We start from the raw sequence: 20,998 nt of genomic DNA on the forward strand, positions 1-20,998 counted from the left end.
GAAATCGAGTGAGACTGGAGAGGTCATTTTACCAAAAAATAGTAAATAGAGGCAGTGAAACCATCTCATAGGATTCCTTCGGCAAATTACCAAAAAGACAGTGAAAGCAAAACAACAGTTCAAAAAGCTAAAGCTGAGAAAAACACGCACTGACAGAGTAATCAAAATTCAAGACACTGAGAAAAAAAAGTTTCTTTTTTTTTTTTTGTCTCGTTCTAATTTGCTGTTGTAACTGTGTTTTTTTTTTTGGTAAGACACCCACAAAAATTTTTAAGGTGAAGATTGATTTTATTATTTTAAAGCCGCCATGAATGTTTTTCACTATGCTACTGTTCATCCATTTCTCTGGGCGGGAATAAAGGCCAGCTCCATTTCAAAAACTAAATTAAAAAAATATTATAATAAAAAGACAAATGTCATAATGTTTTTTGAATTTTTTTAAAAACCAGGAACCAACTTGAATATTTTTTTTCCTAGTTTTTGAGTTTTGAGGCTTCCAACTCACATGCTGTTATCTGTTTCCATTTTTTTTATATTTAATAAAAAATAAAACTCAAAGGAAAAACCAGAAAAAGCAAAGAAAAGGCCAAGAAATAGAAGCCCAAATTATCTGAAAACTTGATTATCCTAGTGTTTTCTTTTTTCTCGGCTGATTTGGTACAGACATTCCACAGATTTTTCTTGCAGAGTTTGTTTGAATTGTTTTTCTTTTCAAACCCTTAGAACTAAGATATCAAATCTGAACTCAACTTCGGTTTCCCATTGTTTCTTTCTAGTTCAACGTCTGGTTTTTTAAGGTATTTGATCAGTGTCAGCTCAGCTGCTCTGATTCCTTCAAGTTTTTTGTTTCTCCCTTTATTTAACATTTCAAGTTGGTTTTATATCTGGGTTTTGTTTAGTTTTAAATGAAATCTCAAGAATAAGCACTTGAGCTTCTTAGCTTTAATGGGTGCCTCAAGCTTAGGATCCTTTTTACTGGGTTTTTGGTTTCTGGGAATTTCTTTTCAGCTACTGTTTCATTGATTGGAATTTATGTTGCATGGTAGTGGGTCATTTTTGTTTTGGAAAGACTTGTAAAATGAGATGATTAGTTCTAGTTTTTGAGATACTATTTATGGTAATTAAAGCTGCCATATTCTTCTATTCTTCAGCAAAGTATTTAGATAGTAGTTTCATTTTCCTCTGTTATTAAAAAGAAAAGATAAAAACTTTTTTGGGTGTTTATAAGTTTTATCTGTTGTTGTTGGGATTGGAGACAGTTAGAGGTTTAGATTTGAAGCAAAGTTGAGAAAAATAAATAAGCCAGGTAATGTTGTTATTCATTAATTTATTTTTGCCTTCTTTAAAAGGATTTTCTGGTTAGTATATGGTGACATCTTGAACTAGGCTTTGCTTCTATGTGTGTATCATCAGTGTATGTATGTGCAGAAGAACAATCTCTGATGAGCTAAGTGGTGCTGGATATTTCAAACTTGCTATGGAAAAAAGGAAATGGCTGTGGAAGAGGAGGTCTTCTGAGAGGAGTCCCGGCGAAACCGACACTTCCGGATCGTTATCGTCACATTCCGAGAGATACTCCGATGATCAGGTTGGTCTATGTGTGTGGAAATTAACTGGTGTTGGTTAAATGCTAATGTGAAATTCTGGAGATTTTTTGTTTGTATCATTCATATAATAGTGTTAGTTGCTTAAAGTTCTTTTGCCTCAAAGCTGCTGTTCATCTTTTGTCCCCATCAAACCTCCTTTGATTTCATTTTACAGCTCATTTATTTCCTTTTCATGTTTTTGGCTGTCAAGTTGCTTCCTGTCCAGTCATAAAAATAATTAAAAAGTGGATTAAAAATACGGTGTGAAGTGCATGAGTAGCTCCAGTTACCTACTGGGGTTATCATATGTTAGGATCCATTCGGATAAGAAGATTGGCTCCGGTAAGATTAAAAACAGCCGAGCTGGTGAAACTAGTTAACGATATTAAAATATCAAGTGTCATATGTGACTGATGTGACTTGGATTGGATAGTTGACAAATGCAGTGCTGGAAGAGTGAATACTATTACTTTAACCTATCCTTATCCAATATTTGTTTTATAAATCTCTTAATTAGTTAAGGGGTTAAAGTTTGTTTTCGAAGCTGCTTTTGCTATGATGCTATCATGCTCTGCTACTCTTAACTCTTCATTTTCCTTGAAGTATTGATGTTCGTTATCAATTTTCTTCCATGTTCCTTGTATGGAAACCGATGTTCTTTTTGGTTGTTTTATTTATATGATAGAGTTGGATTTGTGCTTGAGTTTTTGATAAAGCTAGTCTGTTTTCTGATTATTTGGTCCTGAATCTCTTGGTTTTTCTCAGTTAAGATTGATTCTCAATTCTCTCTAATTGTTGAAGCAGGATGTTTCCAAGTTGTCGTCACCGCTGAATAATAACACACAATCGCCTGAAGTGTCGTCAAAGGCTTCAACCAATTCCGAAGATGTTACGGATAGCGTTAAGATCTTGACAGAGAAGTTATCAGCTGCACTAGTTAATATTAGTGCCAAAGAGGACTTGGTGAAGCAACATTCCAAAGTTGCAGAAGAAGCTATTGCAGGTATTACCGACGGTTACACACTTGTAAATGTGTTTCTAAGATGATTTATTCATCTTCTTTGACATTGTTTTCTCTGTTATAGTCTACTCACTGTCTATGTTATTTGAACTTGAGAATGAGCATTGGATATGGATATGTCTCCGTCGTAAGAATGATGAATCCGAGTAACATAGCTTACTATTTGGTCTACTTGGTTGTTGGTTGTTTTAAACTTAGGTTGGGAAAATGCTGAAAATGAAGTAGTAGTGTTGAAGCAAAAACTTGAGGCTTCAATTCAGCAAAACTTGACCCTAGAAGATCGTGTGAGCCATCTCGATGGAGCTCTCAAGGAATGTGTAAGGCAGCTAAGACAAGCGAGAGAGGAGCAGGAGGAGAAGATTGGTGAAGCCATTGCTAAAGCTGCCCAGGATTGGGAAACTACCAAATTAGAACTTGAAAGCAAGTTGCTTGATCTCCAAGCTAAATCTGAAGCTATTAATTCCAAGCTTCCTCCTCAGGTTGGTCCTGAGGTTTGGCGAAAGATAGAAGATTTAGAGAAGAAAAATGCGGACCTCAAGCTTGAGCTCTCATCTCAGTTGGAGGAGATGGAAATCAGAACAATAGAGAGGGACTTGAGCACCCAAGCAGCTGAAACGGCTAGCAAACAACACTTGGAGAGTATAAAGAAGGTAGCAAAGCTTGAGGCCGAGTGCCGAAGACTCAAAGCAATAGCTGGTAAATCTCTGAATATCTCCTCGATTTATGTCGGACCCCTTACTGATAGTCAATCAGACAGTGGAGAACGGGTTAATCTTGTGGAGATCGATACTCACAAGATGATTTGCTCGGAAGCAAACAAAGGAGAACTCAGTTGTTCTGATTCATGGGCATCAGCCTTGATTGCAGAACTTGATCAATTCAAAAACGAAAAGACCGTCAACCGAAGCCTCCCAGGTTCTTCCATTGAGATTGATATCATGGACGATTTTCTTGAGATGGAACGGCTTGCTGCTTTGCCTGCAACCAAGAGTAAAAACCAATGTCTTGAATTGAAAGCTACTGCCAAAGTATCTAATAACGATGGTGATAGCTTGTTGTTGAAGGCTGAGCTTGAAGCCATGATTCATCGAACAACGGAACTTGAAAAGAAGTTGGAGAAGATAGAAGTTGAGAAGGCTGAACTAGAAACCGCTCTTACTAAAACTCGAGAAAGTCTCAATGAATCAAAACTGCAGTTGAGGGACAGCGGACTAAAATTGGAGGAGTTGCAAAGGGAGCTCAGCATGGTAAATGAAGCAAAGCAAAATCTTGAGTCTCAACTCAGGAACATGGAAGCTGATGTAGAGACAATGTCATCAAAGATTGAATCATTAGAAAAAGAAATCGAAAAGGAAAGGACCTTATCTGCTGAGGTTTCAGTTAATGCAAATGAATCAAAGAAAATGTTGGAGTCTCAACTCATTAGCATCGAAGTAGAAGCTCGAACTATGTCTGCAAAGATCGATTCATTAGAAACAGAAGTCGAAAAGGAAAGGGCACTTTCAGCACAAATAACAGTCAAGTGTCAAGAACTGGAAGAAGAGCTGTCGAGGAAGAAACAGGAAACTGAGCTCCAGCAAACTGTTAACTCGAACGTCGAAGTGAAGATAAAACAGGTAACTCTTTGGTTTTGATGCATCTAAACTAATCTAAGTGCATCTCTAATGTTTCCCATTAATTGTGGATTTACTAGAGAGTTCATGGGATATTTTATCTGATAATGACGAGATGCTATGGCAGGAGGATTTGACTGCTGCTGCTGGAAAACTTGCCGAGTGTCAAAGGACAATAGCATCTTTAGGACAACAACTTAAATCTCTTGCAACACTTGAAGACTTTTTAATCGACAGTGCAAGCATACCTGAGTTCCCTAAAGGACGGTCATTGATTCCTGAAGCTGGTGGAGAGCCTTGGAATTTACATTCCAATGAAACATTTTCACCCAAAAGAGATCCAGAGTCTCCTAGAACTAGTTCTGATAAGAACAATGGAAACACACCCCCATCTTCATCCTCCTCTTCATCTATCATGACATCGAATCATGCCAGTTCCGAGAAGAACAGAAATGGGTTTGCAAAATTTTTCACTCGGAGTAAGAACGGGATACAACTAGAAATTTAAGAACAAGTTGTAAAACAAAGATATAGTTTTGTCATATTAAAGACGGTGGTGATTAAATGCTGTTTGATCACCTGTTATTATTGTTGTTACTTCACTCTTAGGTTGTCTCATGTAATGCTATTATTATACATGAATGGTTGTGTTCAAATTGAAATATCAACATTCAAATGCTTGGTGGTTTTTATGCTTTCTGAATCTGTCCATGAAAATGAATGCCTTTTGCTGTACCTTTGATGTTTACTTGACAGTAGCATTTTAAGTATCCTGATACATTTCGGCCTTGAAAACAATCAAAATAGTAACGTGGGAGGAAGGTGAATCAGACTTAATCAGTTGCAAATAGATCATATAGGTATAATCCAAAGCATCAAAGAGAAAAGAGAAAAGAGAAAAGGGAAAAGGGAAAAGAGAAAAGGGAAAAAATGGGGTGAGAGAGGCTCGAACTCTCGACCTCAGGATAACTCCGATGCTATGAGACCTACGCGCTAGCCAACTGCGCCACCACCCCACGTTGACTTTTGAACTAGATGTATACTTAATATAAAATGAATTACACGTTGGTTTGAACACCAGAGAGGCACTAACGTCGCAAACATGAAAAGAGCATAAGGCTTTACCAAACAAGTGTTCATCAAAATCAGATGCCAAAGCAAAAGTCACAAGGTCGAACGACAATATATGGGATGACCCATGGAGCACCAAGACACCGCTTCGCATCGATGGCCTAAGACCGACGAAGAAAGGAAGGCATGAACTTGAGTTATTATGTCGAACACAAAGGAAAAAAAACCTAAGCGACAAACGGAGCTGGCCTAAAGGCCAAGCGGAAGCAAAAACTTGGAATAGCGAGAAAAACCTTTGTAGAGAGAAGGGAGAGCGTCCCTAGGCTTATATTGAACAACCAGATTTCCAAGTCATACGCTTCAAACTTCAGATATAAAAAACTTAAACAAGGTGGCTCTGACAAAGGATGGATATTAGATAACAAGGCTAATAAAGAGGTATTTGCTGAGGCTCACGTGCAAGTACTGCTCTTCAGTAAACCCTAAATCACTACTCTTAAGGTATAATGTGAGAGAGAAGTCCTAATCTCAAGGAAGTCCTACACATTTTAACCTCTTATCTGTTACATCTATATAGTTGAAATCATCAAGCCTCCTGTTAAGTTAAACATCAAGAGCATTTCTCAGGTGCCCCTAATTTTTCATTTCTTTTTATAGGCTTTTTATCTCCTTTTCAGTTCAATACCCTGAAACACTAATCAAAGTCAAATAAATTCGACTTTATAAAAACTTGTCAACAATATTTTATTATTAACTGAAAAGTTCAACAAATCCAATCCAAATTTATAAAGAAAAATATCAAAAAAATGTTCGATAATTACATTAAATACGAGTCAAGTTGGATTGAATATTAAAAAAAAAGTTTTTTTTTAATTATTTTTCTCATATGCAAAATTCAAAGTTTTTTTTAGAATTAAAAGTATACATAAATCATGCTAAACTTACCTAGACCTAATCAGCCCGAAATCTCGCTCAAAAAGTAAGAATTTAGACAAAAATATAAGCCCAAAAATGGGTTTGGGTAAAAAACCGAGGTCCGTTTTTTGAAACAGGCCAACCTTAGGTAAGATTCTTTTGCTCGGACCCAGCTCGATTTGAATTTGAAAAAAAAAACTGTTACTTTTTGCTATTGTTTTCATTATTTTTCATATTATTTTGTCACTGTTTTGGTGTCGTTTCATTATTATATTGTTACTATTTTGTTGTTATTATTAAAATATTGTATAATTATTATTTTTTATTAATTTTTGCTACTATTTTAGAGGTATTTAATTGATAAGTTGCATTTATCTTAGTGTTATTTAAGTATAAATAATTTTTTAATTTATTTTCAATTTGTTAGGAAATATTTATTTTAATATTTTTAGTGTATTTTATATTTTATAAATTTTTTTATATAAAAATAATAATGTAAAAGAATTTAATACGAGCGGGCTAAGTCGGGTTCGAGTTTTAACATTTTTATCAGATCAAACCTAAAACTAAAAGACAAACCTAAAATTCTATTGAGACCTAATCTGAACCGACCCATGATCACCCCTGCTTGACCTTATTTTCAGAAAAATTAAAATCTAAATTTGACTTGACTTAGACGAAAATAATAAAAATATTTTTATTTAAATTTAATTATAAGATATATTAACATTAATAAAATTATTTTATATATTAACAACAATCAAATCAACTCAACTGAATTGATGGGATTGGACAGACCAACCTACGAACGGTTCTTGGATATTTCCTTGGTACTGAATTCAACGCATGGTTAAAGAAAGCCAGCTTGGGAGATAGGGAAAGATATCTTGTAGCATCCAAGCTGGCAGGAAGCGGAGATATGAAAAACACCCTGCCCCCACAACAACGAAGGTACTCCCTCAGGCTGTCAAAGCGTGTGGATACTCGACCTGCCACGTGTATGACATTAATGTCCACGTTTATCCACGTGGCATTCCACAAAGGCTTGCCAAGATCGCGCGCAACACCAACCCCTTATCCAACAAAATCCCCTTTGTTTTTGCTTACACTTCTCTCTTTCTTCCTCCCCCCTTCCCCACCCCCCCAAAACGGCTCTTTTGAAAACGCCATGACCGCCATAGCTGCTGCTGTTGCTTTATCCTTGCCAATCTCTTTATGCAATTCATGCAAGGTTTCTAAAAAGGTACTGTTTTTCCTGCTTTTTACAATGGTTGACTTGTCATTTTTTTTAGTTATTCTTGTGGCTGTGAAGCTATAAAGTTCGGTTTTTTATTTGTTTTTAAGCTTAAAGTAATTGGGTTTATTCTAAACTTTATTGAAGTCCCGATCCTAATGTATATTGCAACTTTTTAACTTCATTATATTCACTTCACTTGCATTCACTAATGAAAAAGAAACTTATTCCAAGTATATGTGTAGTTTTCTGCTAAGTATAAGTTCCATGATTTTGTTGAACTTTTAGTCTCTTAAGTTAGTTTTAGATGGTGATTTCAACTTTGGAAAACATTGTTTGTTTGATTGTGTTGCTTGAGTAATTTGTGGAGGTAAAATTGATCTGTGGCTTATATTGGATATTTTGGTGCAGTTTCAGGGCGTTAAAGGAGGGTTTGGGGTGTTTGCAGTGTTGGGGGAGGCAAATAGCTTGGGGCCAAGCGATAAGAAGAGCCTCTGGGGCACGTTGTTTGATGTAGAGGATCCAAGATCTAAAGCCCCGCAATGTAAAGGGAGGTTCTTAGATGTATATCAGGCATTGGAATTGGCTAGATATGATATTCAGTACTGCGATTGGCGGGCTCGCCAAGACTTGCGCACGATTGTGCTTCTTCATGAAAAGGTCTTCTTCAACTTGCTGATCACTTCATGTTGTGAACTTTTAGTTTTGTTTTTAGTTAATTTTTACAAGAAAATCCGTGTTTTGTGATGTTTTTACTGTTTACCTGTTACTTTTCTTTTTCAATTTAATCATGCGGGAAGTTTGTGTTGTTTAATTTTCGTAGTTATGGTTGTAGGTAGTGGAAGTGTTGAATCCGTTAGCTCGTGAATACAAGTCTATTGGCACTATGAAGAAAGAACTCGCAGAATTGCAAGGAGAACTGGCACAAGCTCACAAACAGGTACATGAAACTAGCAGTTAATGGAACTGTGATTCTTATAATTTGATTAGGATGTGCATGCCTCAATAAGATATATAAACAGATGCAACGGTTCCGGGCTATCCAACTGATTAGATACTTTTCTTTTTCTACAAAAACCAATCTCACCACGACTTTAATTAATTACCATAGGTATGTATCATTTATAATAAAAAGGAAAAATCACGGGAGGTCCTGACTTTGGTGTCATAGCCTATTTCGATTCTGATTCAAGAGAAATAACAGGTACATATATCGGAAGCAAGGGTTTCTGCTGCTTTGGATAAACTAGCGTACATGGAGGAATTGGTTAATGGAAAGCTGTTGGAAGATAGGACCAAAATGGAGTCCAGCATAGCAGCCCCTTCTATGTCAACACAATCTCTGGATACTATGAAGAGGCCCCGGAAAAGCTTGGATGTGTCAGGTCCGGTTCAACCTTATCACCCCCGCTTGAAGAACTTCTGGTATCCTGTTGCTTTCTCCACTGATCTGAAGGATGAGACTATGGTAAGCTATAGTTAGGAACTATAATATTACTTATCATCTCAATACTGATCATTTTATGTCATGTCTCTGCATATTAGCATACATCCTCATTCTGCACCAGCTTGATCAGCTTAGGTGCTTCCTTTTTGCTTTGTAGTTTTCATTGTTCAACTAGTTAAGAAATGATTTCTTGCTAATGTCTTGGTACTACATTGTATTTCAGATTCCAATTGATTGCTTTGAGGAGCCATGGGTTCTTTTTCGAGGAAAAGATGGGAATCCAGGATGCATCCAGAACACTTGTGCACATAGAGCATGCCCTCTTCACCTTGGCTCAGTAAATGAGGGTCGTATCCAATGTCCCTACCATGGTTAGTACTAGTTTAGCAAGTTCACAAGCATTTGGCTATCATATTTTTCTGAAAAGGCGACACATATCATGAATGATTTACGTATTATATATTCTTGGAATGATATATCAGGGTGGGAATACACTACAGATGGAAAATGTGAAAAAATGCCATCTACGCGATTACTTAATGTGAAAATAAAGTCATTGCCATGTCTTGAGCAAGAGGGAATGATCTGGATTTGGCCTGGGGATGACCCACCAACGACAACTCTTCCTTCCTTACAACCTCCTTCTGGATTTGTAATTCATGCCGAGGTATGCTGTAGTTGCTTTTCCGTGATTACAAGGATCATGTGAACTTTTTTCAAGCGACTTGATGAAAGACAACTTTATAGCTCAAGCAAAGTCCCTACTATCTCACGTAGACTTTTTGCTGATAATTTGCAGATTGTCATGGAACTTCCTGTCGAACATGGGCTACTGTTGGATAACCTATTGGATCTTGCTCATGCACCTTTTACTCACACTTCCACTTTTGCCAAGGGATGGACGGTTCCCAGGTTTGTTTCCTCATGCAAGGCTTAGGAAAGGAAAAAAAATTATAATGATAATATGCTAATAGTGCATTGTTGGTATCTATTTTGAATATGTAATCTTACACTGCATAATCTGAACATCTCAGTCTGGTGAAATTTTTGACACCTGCATCTGGTCTCCAAGGTTACTGGGACCCATATCCCATTGACATGGAATTTCAACCACCTTGTATGGTCCTATCGACCATTGGTATATCAAAACCGGGCAAACTAGAAGGACAGAGTACAAAGGAATGCGCGACACACCTTCACCAGCTTCATGTATGCTTACCGTCATCGAGAAATAAGACAAGACTGTTATATAGAATGTCACTGGATTTTGCTCCCCTGTTGAAGCACATTCCTTTTATGCATTATTTATGGAGGCATTTCGCGGAACAGGTAAAAATATATCCTACTTTTTCATTCTTTGGATAGTGGATCATGATCAAATAAATTCCTTGCTGAAAACCTTCTTGAAGTCCTTAGTTGTATGTCCAAATGACTTGCTGAAAAGATTGGTAGTATTTGATAGGCTGACAGCTATGGGTACGTTTGACATTCATCTAGTAGCACATACGACTTATCTTCTGAAAACAGTTAACTTCAAAATTCCCATGTAGCACAATTTAAGCTATGGTTTTTGTTACTGAATGCCTACAAGAAGTGCAACAGCGTCATCTTTAATCTTTGCTTTTACAGAACTGTTTTTCCCTTTACCTATAGTAGGGTTTGATTGAATTGCAGACATGTTTGATTCCTATCAATCTCGCTCGTAACTAATATGTTCGGTCCTATTCAATACAGGTCTTGAATGAGGATTTGCGACTCGTGATCGGCCAGCAAGAACGTATGATTAATGGGGCAAATGTCTGGAATTGGCCGGTAGCTTATGATAAGCTAGGAGTGCGGTACAGATTATGGAGAGATGCCGTTGAACGAGGATCTAAACCGTTGCCATTCAGCAAACCGATGTAAATTTTAACTCTAGCAACCAAATTTAACATCCTTTCTCACATTATTGGGACCAACTCTCGCACTCTCAAAACATATTATCAAGGTTTGGCATTGGTACATCAAGGACAACCAAAAGAGATTCAGGCGGAAGTGTATTTTGATCCGAGACAGGTACGAGTTGGTGTCTAGTCATTGTAAAAGAAAATAGAATTTGTACACTGCTTTTTATAGTTTTTGTGTACAGCTAAATTAAATCCCCATTTTCTTTATCTCTTTCGATAACCCCGGACCAGAGAAATGATTGGAAAAATTGTTTTTTTTGGCCTTGAAATTTAGAAGCCAATGTTAATCTCTAGTCCAGCAGCAGCAAAGATCTTTGTACCGTGTAAAAACGGATGTTTAATGAAAAATCCAAAGATTTGCGTATGACCTTTTTAAACTCATCTTGCTTGCTCCCCAAGGCAAGCTAGCCTGTTTAGAACAATGCAGTGATAAAAATGGACCACTACATTTCTATAGTATTGCATGATATTTAGACTATGCACTTCAAGAGGTTATTCACAAAGTACGTCTAAAAGGCTAAAATGCACAAATGTCTATCTCGAGAAGATTAATCAACAACCTACCTACCTAATAGTAGAGAAGATCATATCAGATGAAAATCAAATCAACTTGGCATTTGATAGCGGCACAACGGGCACAAGTGACTTGCTTTTAACCACTTAACAATGCAAGCATCATGGTAAACATGTTGGCAAGGCATCAAGGCAATCTCGTTGCCATCCGAAAACTCGTCCAAACAGATCATACATTCTTTGGATGAACTCGGTCCTTCAAGGAACCTCCCTCTTTTCTTCAAAGGCTGAAGATCTTCTTCATCACCCCATTTAAACCTTTTCAAATCTTCAATGGATGAACAAGTAGCAGGCTTGAAACTGAATGCATCCAATGACTCTTCGACTACCTCAGACACATCCTCATCAGCATCACCAATAATCATCCACTCATAGGCCTCATCATCAGCCAGCGCGTCGAAATTTACTTCGATTTTGAGGTATATGTGTTCACATCCGATGTTAACGGGGGCACCATGAGCCGCCCGAGCAATATCCAAGACATAAGGAACAGCAACGGTTCGAAGATAATCCAGAGGTATACCGGTGTAAGCAAGCATTGAAAACACGGTGTCGGGGCCACACCCTTCACAACAAAACATGTTGCGACCATAGGTAAAGGATTGAATAAAACTTGCAAACGTTGCATCCCAGTTTTCAGACCAAGGGTAGCGAATCTCGACATCAATGTTAAAAACATCCTGTGGAACATTAGAACAACAACGAGAACAGCGTTGTTGATCGGCTTCTCCTTCTGTCATCTTGATGAGAAAACATGGGTTACTTTATTTCCTTCCTTACTCTACACCAAATAGGAGTTAGGTATTTGTAAAGAGTTTGTATTCGATGGGGACTGTTATGGAACTAATTAATAAATAATTATTACAATTTAGTATATATCTTTTACGAAAATATTAAGGGTTTTGGGTTCTAAATTTAGAGATTGTTGTTTAGATTTAGAATTTACATTAAATTTCTAGTGTTAAATTTTAAGTTTGTGTTTAGATAAAGTTATTGATATTTAATTTTCAATCTTATATTTTTTCTTTTGGGTGAATTATAATAGTAGGGCAAAGGCCAATCAATAAATGCGATTAACACGATTTAAACCTAAAATAACCTAGGATGATGAACACCCTAACTATCATGCCATCACATATCACATGGGGTTCAAATCTTTTTTTTTTCCATCAATAGTGAACATATTACTAAAGATATAAAAGACTTGATGCTATCTAATATTCAACTTATTTTTTAACTGGATTGATCGGTTGGACTGGAAAAGGACCAATATACTAGTCCAAACAAAGGGTTAAACCGAATTTTGAGCAACCAATTGAATTGAGTTAAAAAATCGGTTGAACTAGTGCTTGAACTGGTTGAACCGATTTAAAAAGTGTAAATGTTGAGGGCTAAAAAGGTTTTAAAAATCAGTTGACCTGCGAACTGATATGGACTAGTTAAATTAGGTTAAAAAATCAGTTAACTTTGAAACTAAATCGATTTTTATAATTTTTAATAATTTATTTGCCTTAAACTAGTCGGACCAGTCGTTTTGAGAACCAATTAATCAGATCACTTTGAAATCAGTTCAAATGTAGTTCGGTTCAACCAATCCTTGCTGGTTTGCGGGTCAACCGATTTTTTATCTTTCAATGGTCCAATACTTCAACTTGTTCTCAGTTCGATTTAGATAAAATTGAATTTTGAAATTTTGGTTTATATCTTTTAAGTCATTTTTATTTTTTTCATAATTTTTTTAATTTTTATGTAAAATATGAAATAATAATTTTTTTAAAATTATGTATTTTTAAAGGGTAATGACCAAATTGACCAACAAATGTAAATGTTGAGGTTAAAAAAGTTATTTTCCCTTTGACATTGTTAACTTTTAAGGGCAAAATTAAAGGGAAGGACCAAGGTTTTAAATAAAATGTATAGGGACTCAATATCTCAAAATTAAAGTATAAGAGATAAATTTTGAATTTCGAAAGAGTACAAGAACCTTTGGCATATTTAAACAAAAATAAACACAAATAACCGGATTTGAATTTATGCTTCTTTTACTTTTTCGAATTGTAATTCATCGTCAAAGCTTCTTCATATATAAATTTCTATAAATATATTTGTTCGATAATTTTATTTTGGCTTAAACCATAAAATGATACCTAAACTGTATCATTTTTCTTAGGTTGATACCTATTTATTTATTTTATTATGAATGGTAACTAAACTATACTCCATGTCAAAAAATGGTACCTAAACTATTCTCTGTTACACAAATTATAAACGTACTCCTCTATTTTATTTTTCATCTAAGAACTCTAATGACGGAAAATTCACAAACTCATCAAAAAATATTCAAACCCAATTTTCAGCGATAAAACCCAAATTACAATGGGCAGAGGGGTGTTCAAACGGTTAACCGAATTGAACTAGTATTAACCGAATTTTTTAATTCTTTAACTGTTAATCAAATTGAAATTTTTTCAAAAAAATTTAACCGAACCGAAATTTATATATTTTGTTTTTTTTTTTAAATAAGTATAGAATATATCACAAAAATAAATCGATAATGTTCATTTGACTGAATTAGTAATAACCTAATACATATAATATACAATATTATTTATTAAGTTCGGTCAATTAACCGATTTCGAACCGAATTAATCGTTAACTGAAATTTCAAAAAAATCTTTAACTAGTCTCTGACCGAACTAGATTGGTTAACTGATCGATTAACTGAATTAGATCGATTTTTTTGGACAGAGTAGACAAACCACTCTTTTTTTCTTTTGATATTTCTGGACATTGAAACGAATATATCGAAATTGGATATGTAAAACAAAGAATCAAAAATTTATGATTATACGAGAAAAAAGATCGAGAAAAAAGACGAGGCCAAAAGAGAAAAATACAAAAGAGAAGAGAAAATGAGGATAGAAATAGCAGAAGCTTGGGATAGTCTTTTAGTCGATTAATTTAGTTTTAACCAAAATTTAAACACTCTTAACGATAAGTTTCTTTTTATTTTTCAACCTCAGCTTCGATTCCTTTCTATCCCCAATTTAAAACCTATGTAGTATTTTACTTAAATATAACTATATCTATTCCATTTTGTTAAGTGTTTTTCTCTATATCTCTTAGATAGTAGTGTATATATATTTATATGAGATGATTATTGTTTTTTGACATGATGTACTAACTCGATAGACCTCATACATATAGACACGTATCCTTCTCTAGACTAAACACGTGTTTATAGGGTCTTATGCGAGTCTGGCCTATACTTGCAACCTCGCGAGAAAGCGACCTCGACCTACGAGCCTGTCCTGCAACCTGTGAGCTTATTACATTTCGACCTAAATCCATTCGGACTTTAGACCGGTGATCAAAATTATCCTAACATATTCTATATATTTTGTGTTATTGTTGGGTGAACCATGAAAAAAAATGATAGAATATGAAATCTAAATATTAAGGAAAAATTGAGTAGAAAAAAGAGTAAAAAGAATTTCAAAGAAAAATTATCTAAAGGTAAAAAAAATCATTAAAATGGAGAAAGAATTATGGGGATGAAGAGAATGAATTCTTTTGAAAAGTTTTAATTTAATTAAATTTGATTAGTTAAAAAAATTAATAGCTAACTAGTTTGGATAAAGAGTTTAAGTAGATTTTGAGTAATGGAGTATATGACTGAAAATTTTGGATTAACTCGAATTTTTATTTAATATTATTAAGTTGAAATTCAAACTTGGAGGTTGAAGAATGATTGTGAATGGTTGTCAACCCAATAAAGAATAAGCCCAAAGCCTTAAAAGTGGAGGCTAAGAAAGCGAGTTGAGAAAACTTCGCAGTCAAAGAGTGGTTGGTGGTGTGTAGGTGGTGGTAGGCTTATCTTTGTCATCTCTCGAAGAAAGACAAAGGCTGTGGGATCCTCTGTTTGCGCTCACAAATCAAATCACCATATATAAGCTATTTTTCTTTTCTCTTCGAAATTTCTCTTCTTGTTTTCTTATTGGCTTTCTATCTATTCCCATCAGATAAGGTAAGATTTTAGTACCCAATTTCCTTCTGTTCCCATTTTTGTCTGTTTCTCTTTTCATTCCACCCCCCCCCCTGGTGAAAAGGCTTGGATTTCATTTCTGATTCTGCAGTAACTTTAAGGAACGAAAAAGAAATAGATAAAGGGTAATTCGTAGTTCAGTTTTTCCATGTTTTTTATGTTTTAGTTTATTAGATTATGAGTTCATTGTGTACCCATTTCTTGTTTTAGCTGATTTGTGCTGTTATTTTAGTTAGAATTTCATCTTTTATGATTGCAGAGATCGTGAGAATTTTGTGTCATGGCTTCCACAATTGTAAATGCTCCCTGCACGGTTCCTTCTGTTAAAGGTTTTGAGACTCAAAACTACGTTGGTCTTAGACCAATTTCTAGTTTAAGGTTCAATTCTGGTAGGACTTCAACCTCAGGACGTTCTCGGGGCCTTTTTGTGGTGAGGGCATGCGAAAGGCATGATGGACATGTGAAAAAGATTGAAATGAGTATTGAAGAATGTGAGGCTGCTGTTGTAGCTGGGAATGCCCCCGAAGCTCCTCCAGTTCCCCCTAAGCCAGCTGCTCCTGTTGGGACTCCTGTGATTAAACCTTATGTGAGTGTTTGAAATGAAATGATAATATTTTATCTTCTGCCCATATTTTACAGGGCTTGCTTATTAATGTTCATATGCAAATAGGGGGTAATGTGATAGGAATTTGTGACAAATTGATTGTGTTTGAGTGGTTTTAGAATGTCTCCGGCAAGTGTTTGGTCTATTGAATGGTGATTTGTTTTAGACTTTTATATGTGTTTGAAAATTCACATTCACAGGTTTAATTTTCTTGTTCGCTGACATGAATTTGATTTAATCAGTAATTGTTTGTTCACCTCATCTCATCAATTCATGACATTGGAGTAAAATAGTTTTAAGTTATAATTGAGGTTTTGAGGCCAATTGGTGGACCTCTCCTTTCTCCTTTGCTCACTCGGTGTTTGTTTGTATTAGCAACTTACCAGGCGTCCTCGTCGTAACCGTAAGTCCCCTGCATTGAGAGCATCATTCCAGGAAACAAGTATATCTCCTGCAAATTTTGTATATCCTCTTTTTATTCATGAAGGTTGGTATTCATGGATCTTAGTCCTTTCTTTTTGGTGAAATAAGTTAGATATTAAAAGTGGAGCAATTTTACCAAAGATCATGATAAGCGCCCTCAAATTTGTAAAATGAATATTATATTGTTGCAGTTTTCTTTTCTTTTCCTTTTTTGTTGCGACTTTTGTGATACTTTTCTGTTTACTCTCTTTCTTACCTTCCAGTATGTGCTTACATCTACTTTGGTACTGTTCCCTCGACTTGCAGGTCAGGAGGACACACCCATTGGAGCTATGCCAGGATGTTATAGGCTTGGATGGAGACATGGACTTGTTGAAGAGGTGACCTTTTGCATTATGCATCCTTTTTCATAAACAATTTGCATTTTTCCCCATTATGCATCCTTTTTCATAAACAATTTGCATTTTTCCCTCAAAACTAGTTCCCAGGTGCTGTATATGTTGTTTTAATGACTTATCTATTTCATGTAACTGTAAGGTGATAAGCATTCTATTTGATATCGAAGTTATAAACATATACAAGCATGTTATATACTTATTTAGTGTGTCAACTGTGAAGTTGTTTTGAAGTGTGCATTATCTATTGCAGGTGGCAAAGGCCCGGGATGTTGGAGTTAATAGTATTGTGCTCTTCCCCAAAGTTCCAGATGCTCTGAAGGTTTTGATCTCCCGCTATAATGCTATTTGCTTCATATGTTGATGTATATAATTGGTTTTTTGCACTTTAGTCTCCCACAGGGGATGAAGCCTACAATGACAATGGTTTAGTGCCTCGAACAATTCGTCTGCTTAAGGACAAATTCCCTGACCTTGTAAGTCAATGAAGTTCATTCATTGATTTTTATATTGTTTAGTGCCTCCAGCCTTATGAAATCATGTTGATATCTTATCGGTTTTGTAGGTTATCTATACGGATGTTGCTTTAGATCCATACTCCTCAGATGGGCATGATGGTATTGTCAGAGAAGATGGTAAGACAAGATATGCTTCACACACTTTTGGCTGCTAAAAGAAGAGTATCTTATTTAGAAGACATGTTTTCACCTTGTTGAACTGTTTTCTGGTTTGCCACATTGACATACAAGTTAACTTAGAAGAATGATACATGAGCTCTTTCCTAAAAAATGTCGTGTGCTTACTAATTGGTCAAAATAAATAGTGTTCTTATAAAGTCATAGAAATACTAATTGCTACTTTGGTTTTTTCCCCTGTAGGAGTCATAATGAATGATGAGACAGTGCATCAATTATGTAAGCAAGCTGTGTCCCAGGTAATTTTTGTAGGGTTTTTTTTTTTTTTAAATATACTCTTAGGCAGAAGTCTACTGTCTTCATAAGAGTTCTAAATGCCATAATGGTGATGACTTACTGATGTTTGTTGTGGTCACTGGTGTCTCATAAAAAAAATCAGTGACCTTGTTTGCTTTTGTTATATTCTTCTCTCCCCCTCCCCTCGCTTGTCTTGATACATATCCATGGCATAACTTTTAATAAATACTTTGAGGAACTAGTGTTTCAAATGCTTAAAGCAAGCAAAAACTTGCTGTTACAGCTTTAAATGGCTAGTCAGTGTGATACTTGGAGTTTTCTAATCATTTGAATGGATATTGGAGGTCTCCTATGCTCATTTGTGTCCTATTCTTTTTTTTGCTAGCTTTAACTTGATTGGACATGTTTTAATTTTTTTGAGTGGTGTATTCTTAAAGGCCCGAGCTGGAGCTGATGTTGTTAGTCCCAGTGATATGATGGATGGACGTGTTGGAGCTATTCGTGCTGCCCTTGATTCTGAAGGCTTTCACCATGTTTCTATCATGTCCTATACAGCAAAGTAATTTGACTATCTGCCCCCTTGCATTCCTATAGCTGTTTGTTTGTAGGTCTACCAGTTTCTAAAAGTAGGTTCGAAGCATGGTAACAGATATATGATTATGTAAACCATCGCAAAGTTTTTACTTTCTTTTCACTTCCTGAAGAACTTTTGAGAAAGATTATTAAGAAGTCATGAAGAGTTCAAAGAGAAATTGAGATGAAAACTTCTTACTAATCTGAATTTTACAGCCTTATTTTCCAGCTTTATATACACAAAAAAATTTAACTATAATAAGAAAGAAAATCTTACTATTAAAACTAAAATCTCTCCCATGAATAAAGAATAAAATAGCTGTACCTAATCCACTAATTTAGCAGTATTCTGTCCTTCAAATTAGTCTATCAAATCCCTTTTCGCCTATCAAATCTGGAGAATCTTGGAATAAGAGCCCCAGGTTTCCACACTTGCCCACTATGCAAGTAGAATGGTACTATTCTGTTGCCTTGCTCGAAGGCAATAGTCCTTTTCATGTTGTTGTCTAATTGCATAAGACATTATCGTTTTTCTTATTAGTTGGTCACTGAACAATTTAGAAAAGTAAACTATGTTGACAGAAGTTATTCTGAGTTATTCTTGGCGGCTGGGTGAGATTTATTGACACAGTTTGTCATTCTCTTTTTCTTGGGATAACAGATATGCGAGTTCATTTTATGGCCCCTTCCGAGAAGCACTGGACTCTAACCCACGCTTTGGAGATAAAAAAACGTATGAATTCACTTGCCTGTACTGTATTTTATGGGCTTTCATGGGCTCTTTTTGGTGCTTACATTTGATTGTTAATCTTGTTTGTTAAAAACAGGTATCAGATGAACCCAGCAAATTACAGAGAAGCATTAGTTGAGGCTCATGAAGATGAGGCTGAAGGTGCTGACATTCTATTGGTCAGTATGACGCTTTTAAGGAATTTTGAGTTCTTTTTGTTAATGGCTAAGCTCCCATCATGCTGAAGTCTCTCTAACTGGATCACAGGTCAAGCCTGGTCTCCCTTATTTGGATATCATAAGACTTCTCAGGGATCAATCTCCTTTGCCTATTGCTGCCTACCAGGTATTCTCTTAACTTTTTCGTGTCCTGCATTAACTAATATTCTTGTCATTGTTTTCATTGCAACTTGAAACCTTTCTTTGATAAGAATTCCCTATGGTCCCTGGAAATGAAAATGAAAATGAAAATTTGAGGCAACATTCATATATAACCAGTAATTGTTTTGTCAGTTCCTGCACTAGGTCCTTGGATTGTCCCTTTTGGAATTAATGCCCTTAGCAAAACTTTTCGTGACACGAAATTAATTATATTACATTTTTGTTCTTTTTAGCAAAATCAGGGGATTGGTATTTTTAACTACATTGTCTGATATTGTCTGATTCATTCTTGTAGAGTGTAGTTCATACTTAATAGGTTGAAGGATGCAGGAAGTAAGGATGGCATGAGAATAGTAGAAAACTAAGAAGGGGGAATATAAGCGGGTTGCTTTTGCATATTTCATGAACCAATCATTCTTGTACGAGATACTCAAGATTACGTCTTTATTACTACTAACTGTTCTATAATTAGTGGTGGAAAAAAAGAAAATATACTATTTCTGCCCCCCAAAAAAAAATGCAGACTTTCACTTTCCTACCCCTATCAAAATTTGATTTTTTTTTCCAGGTTTCAGGTGAATACTCCATGATCAAAGCCGGTGGTGTTCTCAAAATGATTGATGAAGAAAGGGTCATGATGGAATCCTTGATGTGTCTCCGCCGGGCTGGTGCCGACATTATTCTTACATATTTTGCTCTACAAGCTGCAAGGTCTTTATGTGGTGAGAAGAGGTGAACTTGGTCTGATTTTCCTTCTATGAAGCTTTTGTTGATTCTGCAAAAAAGGCTTGAGACACTAAATCTTCCATTCGAGAGTGCTAGTTGTTAGAACGATGAGGAGTCCTTTAGAATGCTTGAGTTAGCTGTTCGTAGTCCGCATCTTCATAAGCCTCGAGTACATAAAAATAAAACTAAAATGCTGTCAATGTATGCCAGATCTGAATGAAACTAGAAGTGACTTGATCGTAGTTGTGATGGTGTGGTTAGGTATTGGCAATGTTAATCCAACACTGTACTGAGGTACTTAATAATACGCATTGCTTTGTTACTTTTCAGACTTGGGTGTGATTGTCAAATAGGATCATATGTATATGTTTGATGCAAGTATGTTTAAAAATTTTTAGTCTTCTCATGTATTTGGTTACTAAATCAAAGGAAATGGTACAAGGGTGTGGGAGAGATGATGGGAACAATTCTCTAGCAGATTTGAGTGACAACAATAATCCAACTGGTTACTGGAACTTTTAAAGATTTTGGTACAACTTGTGAGAAGCCCCCTAATTGGTGGAATATTTTGCTATGAAGGGTTAAATTGTTCTCAAAACAAAAAAGAAAAAGAAAAGTTTTCTTTTAAGAGGAAAAAAGGTGATTTTATTGCTTGTATGATTTTGTATATATATATATTTTGCGTTTAGTTATTTTTTAAAAATTCTGAATTGATATAAAAATGGATGGTTAAAATAGTAATTTGGTAAATTTTAAAATATAGTCTGTTTTTAAAATGTTAAAA

At 35.5% G+C, this 20,998-nt stretch overlaps 4 protein-coding genes and 1 non-coding gene across 9 annotated transcripts; 3 read left to right on the top strand and 2 right to left on the bottom strand.

The window, feature by feature from the left end:
- The first annotated feature begins 276 nt into the window (after nucleotides 1-276).
- LOC105769955 (filament-like plant protein) lies at nucleotides 277-4,882 on the top strand. 4 transcript variants are annotated; one of them, XM_012590935.2, is made up of 5 exons: nucleotides 277-797; nucleotides 1,429-1,588; nucleotides 2,391-2,589; nucleotides 2,806-4,223; nucleotides 4,348-4,882. In XM_012590935.2, exons 2-5 carry the CDS (start codon nucleotides 1,478-1,480, stop codon nucleotides 4,726-4,728), a joined length of 2,109 nt encoding a protein of 702 aa, XP_012446389.1. In that variant the 5' UTR covers nucleotides 277-797; nucleotides 1,429-1,477; the 3' UTR covers nucleotides 4,729-4,882. The 4 variants fall into 4 exon arrangements, with proteins under 4 accessions (XP_012446389.1, XP_012446388.1, XP_012446392.1 ...); XM_012590938.2 differs by lacking the exon at nucleotides 277-797 and adding an exon at nucleotides 819-1,306; XM_012590934.2 differs by lacking the exon at nucleotides 277-797 and having other exon boundaries at nucleotides 815-1,588.
- A 269-nt stretch (nucleotides 4,883-5,151) lies between these two features.
- Nucleotides 5,152-5,236, bottom strand: TRNAM-CAU (transfer RNA methionine (anticodon CAU)). The gene is given in 2 exon segments: nucleotides 5,152-5,187; nucleotides 5,199-5,236. It is a non-coding gene; the product is annotated as a tRNA-Met (tRNA).
- Nucleotides 5,237-7,106: 1,870 nt separating this feature from the next.
- On the top strand, nucleotides 7,107-11,197 carry LOC105769806 (chlorophyllide a oxygenase, chloroplastic). The gene is made up of 9 exons (XM_012590686.2): nucleotides 7,107-7,449; nucleotides 7,852-8,100; nucleotides 8,276-8,380; nucleotides 8,645-8,908; nucleotides 9,111-9,258; nucleotides 9,370-9,554; nucleotides 9,687-9,799; nucleotides 9,922-10,216; nucleotides 10,622-11,197. Exons 1-9 carry the CDS (start codon nucleotides 7,126-7,128, stop codon nucleotides 10,790-10,792), a joined length of 1,854 nt encoding a protein of 617 aa, XP_012446140.2. The 5' UTR covers nucleotides 7,107-7,125; the 3' UTR covers nucleotides 10,793-11,197.
- Nucleotides 11,198-11,438: 241 nt separating this feature from the next.
- Nucleotides 11,439-12,146, bottom strand: LOC105766854 (uncharacterized). Its single transcript, XM_012586405.1, has one exon. It carries the CDS (start codon nucleotides 12,144-12,146, stop codon nucleotides 11,439-11,441), a length of 708 nt encoding a protein of 235 aa, XP_012441859.1.
- A 3,108-nt stretch (nucleotides 12,147-15,254) lies between these two features.
- Nucleotides 15,255-20,543, top strand: LOC105769672 (delta-aminolevulinic acid dehydratase 1, chloroplastic). Of its 2 annotated transcripts, none has more exons than XM_012590450.2 (13): nucleotides 15,255-15,433; nucleotides 15,711-16,037; nucleotides 16,431-16,542; nucleotides 16,785-16,858; nucleotides 17,127-17,195; nucleotides 17,266-17,349; nucleotides 17,439-17,508; nucleotides 17,752-17,807; nucleotides 18,243-18,364; nucleotides 19,040-19,111; nucleotides 19,206-19,287; nucleotides 19,376-19,453; nucleotides 20,057-20,543. In XM_012590450.2, exons 2-13 carry the CDS (start codon nucleotides 15,732-15,734, stop codon nucleotides 20,222-20,224), a joined length of 1,293 nt encoding a protein of 430 aa, XP_012445904.1. In that variant the 5' UTR covers nucleotides 15,255-15,433; nucleotides 15,711-15,731; the 3' UTR covers nucleotides 20,225-20,543. The 2 variants fall into 2 exon arrangements, with proteins under 2 accessions (XP_012445904.1, XP_012445903.1); XM_012590449.2 differs by having other exon boundaries at nucleotides 15,426-15,576.
- Nucleotides 20,544-20,998: the final 455 nt, after the last annotated feature.

This window comes from Gossypium raimondii, chromosome 5 (assembly GCF_025698545.1).
Source record: "Gossypium raimondii isolate GPD5lz chromosome 5, ASM2569854v1, whole genome shotgun sequence".
Lineage (NCBI taxonomy): Eukaryota > Viridiplantae > Streptophyta > Magnoliopsida > Malvales > Malvaceae > Gossypium > Gossypium raimondii.